This window comes from Diabrotica undecimpunctata, chromosome 1 (genome assembly GCF_040954645.1).
Source record: "Diabrotica undecimpunctata isolate CICGRU chromosome 1, icDiaUnde3, whole genome shotgun sequence".
Taxonomy (NCBI): domain Eukaryota; kingdom Metazoa; phylum Arthropoda; class Insecta; order Coleoptera; family Chrysomelidae; genus Diabrotica; species Diabrotica undecimpunctata.
Window position 1 is genome coordinate 144,647,704 of NC_092803.1, and position 6,235 is coordinate 144,653,938.

Consider the following 6,235-nt stretch of genomic DNA (forward strand, 5'->3'; position numbering starts at 1 on the left):
AAAGCCTCGATGGTTAGCGGACTGTATACTTAATTAATTGAAATAAGACTCACGAAACTTACTGTAGTTACACCTTTATTTAATTTAGACTATTCACCATTCACTTATGATAATTAGATGGCTATAAGCCAGAGCTAATACAATATTTACTAGTTCAATAATAATAATAATTAGATGGCAACAAGCCAGAGCTAATGTATGTTTTTACTTTTTATAAAACTACAACTAAAAAAAATGGCGTTATGCGTAATGAATGCACTGGCGCAAAATGTCACTTGTCACTTTTTGGTGGTGGCAGGGAGAAACACTGTCACTTTCGACCGAACACACCCGAACCTACAAAGCGTCCCAATAATTTTGCATAGGTGTTGGATATTGTTTCCAACATGCTGGGGGCCAGAGCATTTCATGTGAAATCTTACAAATATAGCTACTATCTAAAATACTAGTTATACTACTTCTTACACTAAATTAATTTTATTTACATTATTTACAATTATTCATAGAATGGCAATACTGCCACCTTTGTGACTGATCTTACATAGGTCCCATTTTTGGTTTTAACTTCAACAACCCTAACTATTTTATCCTTTCCAGGGATAACCTTGGTGATACGTGCAAGTGCCCATTTAAATGATGGAATATTGTCTTCTTTTAGTAAGACTAACATGTCTTCCTTTAAATTAGGTAGTTTATTTTTCCATTTTGGCCTATTTTGCAACTGTGTTAAATAGTCTTGATGCGACTTTTTCCAAAAGTGCTGTTGCATTTGAGTACAGAGATTCCAAAATTTTATACGATTTTTTGGAACTTCGGTAATATCAGGTTCTGGAAAGCTGGTTATGGGGGCTCCTATAAGAAAATGTCCTGGTGTTAAATATTCCAGATTTGTTGGATCTTGTGACATAGCCATAAGTGGTCTTGAATTCAAGATACCTTCCACTTGTACAATTAATGTATTAAATTGCTCATATGTGAGCTCATTTGTGCCCATGACTCTTTTTATGTGGTATTTGGCACTTTTTACTCCAGCCTCCCACAAACCACCAAAAACTGGGGAGTAACTGGGAATAAAACTAAATTTAATTTTTTCATTTAAACCGACATTTTCTATTTTTACTGATTGATTATAAAAGTTATTAATTTGATTGTTAGCACCCTTGAACGTGGATCCATTATCACAATATACGTTCAAAGGCTTCCCACGGCGAGAAATGAAGCGCTTAAATGCTGCTAAAAAAGTTTCAGTAGTAAGGTCTGATAATAGTTCCATGTGGATAGCTTTTACAGAAAAGCACACAAAAAGAGCTATATAGTCTTTTGTGCTTATTGATTTTCTTATTCTCGATTGCTTGACGAGAAAAGGGCCACAAAAGTCTATTCCCACATTTTGAAATACTCTAGCAGCACAAACTCTTGTTTCTGGTAGAGATCCCATTAATTGTTCAGAACATTTTGCTTTAAATTTGAAGCATATTACACACTTTTTAGTAATTTTTTTTACTTCTCGGTTTCCATTTATTAACCAATAATTTAAATTTAATGAACTTAGCACTTGCCTGGGACCAGCATGAAGTAATTTCAAATGTTCATGCCTTATTATGAGATCTGTAACATGACTAGCCTTTGGCAAAATTATTGGATACTTTTGAGTATATAAGATGTTAGAATTATGTAATCTACCACCTACTCTTAAAAGCCCATCACCATCAACAAAAGGAGACAGCGTACTTAATGGTGATTTTAAAACTATATTTGATATAAGATCTTTAATTTCCTAAGAAAAATGATAATATTGTTGACACTTTATAATTACCTTTAAAGAATTATCTAACTCTAGCAAATTTAAATTACCAGAAAATTTTTCTGTGCCTTTCAATTTACTTAGAGAATTATTTTTAAATCGTAGAATGTATGCTGTAATTCTTTGCAGTTTAGTTATATTGGAGTATTTTTTAAAGAATGTATTTTCCTTTGTTTGTATAACATGTACACTAACTTTTTGTTCAGGCATTGGATAAGGAAATTGAACAGGTAGCTCATTATGAGCAAAATTTTTGTCCAACAGCATTTTTGGACCAGTAAACCATAAGGGATGCAACTCAATATCATTAGGCTCCAAGCCTCTAGAAAGGCAGTCTGCTGGGTTTTCTTTGCTATTAATATAAAGCCATTTAAAGTTTGTGGACATGTTTTGAATTTTTAAAACACGATTAGCTACATAAGGAGTTAATTTGACAGGTTCGGTTTTTAACCAAGCCAATACTATATTTGAGTCACAATAAAGAAAAATCTTTTTAATATTTGCTTTTAACAAATTATGAATTTTAAAAGTTAAATTAGTTAACAACAAGGCACCATTTAGCTCTAGTTTAGGTATAGTTAACTTTTTATTTATTGGAACGATTCTAGACTTTGAGCAAATTAAATTAACATTAACTGTGTCATGACAAATAGTTCGAGCATAAAGTGCTGCTCCATATGCTTGCATTGATGAATCACAGTACCCTACAAGTTCAATACTTTCAGCATCAGTAAAGGCTAAATTTCTTGGAATTTTTAAAACTGGCATATTTATTAGACCAGTAATAAAATTTTTCCAAATTTCCTGCAATTTATTAGGCAGTACCTCATCCCATTTAATTTTACGAAGCCAAATTGTCTGCATTATAACTTTTGCTTTGACTAACACTGGACCTGCTAATCCTAAAGGATCATAAAATTTTGATATAAAGCTTAATACCTGTCTTTTTGTTAGACAGTCATTGATATTAATTTTTGGCGATGACAGTTTAAAATTATCAGTAATGGTATCATATGATAAACCTAATGTTTTTACAACAAAGTTGATTTTATTTATGTCAATTTTATCAAAATGTTGATTTTCTTTGAGGATATCACTTATTATTCTTGGATCGTTTGAACACCACTTGTGCAAGGAAAATGACCTTAGTTGCAACAGAGAAATTAGTTCATTTTTGAGTTTCTTTGCTTCTTCTATAGTATCACTTCCTGCTAGGATGTCATCTACATAGGTATTATTTATTAATGCTTTAGCTGCCAAAGAAAAATTTTGTCCTTCTGTATTGGCTAGTTCGACTAAATATCTAGTAGCTAGAAACGATGAGCTTCGTAACCCATATGTTATTCTTTGCAACTGGATACACTTTAGCTCACTATGTGGTTCTCTCCATAATATATTTAAATATCTTCTGTCTTCAGGGTGAATAAGTATCATTCTAAATATTTGTTTAATATCAGTAGATATAATATATTTATAAATTCTAAATAGGATTAATATATCAAATAGTTCATTTTGTACAACAGCACCATTATATAGAAAATCATTTAAGCACTTTTTGCTCTTAGATTTCATACTACCGTCAAAAACTATTCTTAATTTTGTAGTCTTCTTATCCTCTCTTATTACTGGATGGTGAGCCATAAAATAAACCTCGCCATTATTTAAAATTTTTGGATCATAATGAACAATTTTAGCATGACCAAGTTGAATATATTCATCTATGAATTTTTTATAATCAAAGTATAGAGTTGGGTTTAGAACAAACCTTTTCTCTAAGTTTTCAAATCTCTTAAGAGCTACAGCAAAAGAGTTACCTAAATTAATATTTTCTTGTTTTAGAGGCAGATTAACTTGATATTTATTTTCGATTATTTTTATTGAATTTTGAAAACTATCCTCACAAGCTTCCTGATCACTTGTAAATTCTAAGAATACTTCAGGAACCTTTTCCATTTCCCAAAATTGGGAGATGGCAGTGTCTAAATCACTATAAGTTGTATGCATGCATACAATATTTAAATTTGAGAACTGGTTGGTTGATACAGATCCATTAACAATAAAACCTAAAAGAGTATTTTGAAGTATTAGTTCTTGGCAGTTTATTTTTTCTGCGAGCAATATTTTAAACACAACATCAGCTCCTAGTAGTAGACTGATTTCACCGCTTTGATTAAAAGTGTCATCAGACAATTGAACAAATTCTGGTATTTTAGATGTATTAAAACTAAACCTGGGTAGATTCCCTGTTATTATATCCACTACAGAACATTTTATATTTGTACTGAAGTCATATATACATGATTCTATATTCAAATCAACTGCCTTTTGGATTCTTGTGCTATTTTGTGAAATCCCTACAATATCTAAATAATTATTGTATGTCTTTAGGTTTAACCTTTTTACTAAACTATTTGTTACCAAAGAAACCTGTGAGCCTGTATCGACCAAACCTCTGACAATCAAGTTGTGACCTGATGCTGTTCTAACCTTTACCTTTACAGTAGGTAAGATTGTATTTGCTCGATTTTTATAAATCGAATTAAAATTTACTACAGCATCGTATTGCGATGAAGTGCTTGCATCTTGATTAGATTGAGCAATATTAGAACTTACTGCCACTTTTTCTAAGTGCAGTAATGAATTGTGTCCTTTGTGACAGGTTTGGCATTTTAAATTTAACCTACATTTATCAGTATGGCTGTTTAAACATAGTTTACATAGTTTGTTTCTATCAACAAAGGAAATTCTTTCATTGACTGAAAGGACTTTAAATTTTTTGCAACTATAAAGTTTATGTCCATTGATGGAACAGTATTGACATTTAACATTACTTTGTGATTTGGTTACTAAGTGTGTAAGTTGTTTATTTTCCTTCAACTTTGTTTCAGATGTACTATTAGTGGCTTCAAGAGCCATTGCCCTATTTTCGAGATATTTTAGAAATCCATTTAATGATGGTAAACTTGAACTATCTCTATCAATTTGATATGACCTATTCGTAAACTGATCTATTTTTCTAGACAGTATACAGACTAAAAGCATATCCCAGCTATCTACTGGTTGATTAAGATTTTTTAAGGCACCAATTTGTTGTTTGACCTTACTTATAAATTCTCGTAATGAACTAGCAGTTCCTTTTTGCATGGCAGGTATATCAAGAACTTGGTAAATATGTGAATTAATAATCATAGTTTCATTATTGTATCTGTTATTTAAAATTTGTAAAGCTTCATTGTATGAATCATTCATTAATGGCAGATTATTTATTAAGCTGAGGGCTTCATGTGTTAAATAATTTTTTAGATAAAATAATTTTTCTACGCTTTTTAAATTTATATTTTTGTCTATAACTGCTGTAAATATATCTATAAATGATTTATATTTAGTTAAATCTTTCCCATCAAATGTGGGAATTTCAATTGAAGGTAATTTAGTGGTACTGGTTGCATGATGCTGTTTCATATTATGAACTAAAGGCACTGTGATTTTATTGTTTTTCATGGATGTAACTCCTTGGATGGTTGCCAATAAATCTACATATTCAGCTTCTATGTCATCAATATCATCATCAAAATTTTCATCTAAATGAGCAATTTCTGTATTTAAATCAGTTATAGTTTTAAATGATTCACATAACATGTCTTTTCTAATAGAAAATAGATCATCCTTTTTTGAACTTTCTGGATCATCTTTATGTTCACTAATAAATCTTTTTACCCGACTTATAGTGCTTACCGCTTGCTTTTTCCTTGTTATCAGTTTTTCCAAATCCTTTTTAGACATATTTAAAGGCTTTGTTAAGTTAAGTGACAAAGTATTTTTAATATAAAAATGTATCTATGAGATTCTGAAACACTGATAAAAAAAGAAAAACGGTCGTTAAAGTAAACAATTACCTTTAAAATATTAATTAAACATAACACACAAGACAATACATACAAAAATAGGACCAAATACCTATACTTATATTTTTAAAAAAAGAAATCAAAGTAAATATTTGTTACTTAATAGGGTTATGTCCAATAAATTGTTAATTTTTGACGTAATGAAACGGTGAATGTCAACGCGAACACAGAGCACAGAAATCCAAGTTGGTGTCTCGGCGTTCCTTGGCTCGATGATTGTCATAAAGGGAAGAGAACAGTCTTACTTACGGTTTCGTTCCGTGTTCTATTTATTGACATTAGAGCTGGCAGCCTGGCAGCAAACTTCAGCTTGGACGCTAAATTTGGCGGGCTCCTTTTTTAATGTTTCAGGAAATATGAGAATTTACCTTCAGTTTCGGGCTCCCAAAATTCTGGATTTCACATCTGTGTCGATGGACCATAATTTATGTACGAGACGCACAATAAAGCCTCGATGGTTAGCGGACTGTATACTTAACTAATTGAAATAAGACTCACGAAACTTACTGTAGTTACACCTTTATTT

The 6,235-nt window shown here is 31.1% G+C and overlaps 1 protein-coding gene across 1 annotated transcript; it reads right to left on the reverse strand.

Moving 5' to 3' along the window:
• Positions 1-496: 496 nt before the first annotated feature.
• On the reverse strand, positions 497-5,587 carry LOC140435705 (uncharacterized). Its single transcript, XM_072524427.1, has 7 exons — positions 5,245-5,587; positions 3,706-4,965; positions 3,357-3,618; positions 2,508-3,239; positions 2,000-2,156; positions 1,560-1,777; positions 497-1,064 (listed from the first exon to the last, which is right to left on the reverse strand). Exons 1-7 carry the CDS (start codon positions 5,585-5,587, stop codon positions 497-499), a joined length of 3,540 nt encoding a protein of 1,179 aa, XP_072380528.1.
• Between the last annotated feature and the right edge of the window lie 648 nt (positions 5,588-6,235).

What these genes read in the sequence shown, in the direction of transcription:
- LOC140435705 (XM_072524427.1), bottom strand. Translation starts at nt 5,587, where the DNA reads ATGTCTAAAAAGGATTTGGAAAAACTGATAACAAGGAAAAAGCAAGCG. An exon ending in GAAACAGCATCATGCAACCA is followed by an intron (nt 4,966 to 5,244) that starts GTACCACTAAAT and finishes ATATTTACCAAG; the next exon opens with TTCTTGATATACCTGCCATG. An exon ending in ATGAAATCTAAGAGCAAAAA is followed by an intron (nt 3,240 to 3,356) that starts GTGCTTAAATGA and finishes ACAAATATTTAG; the next exon opens with AATGATACTTATTCACCCTG.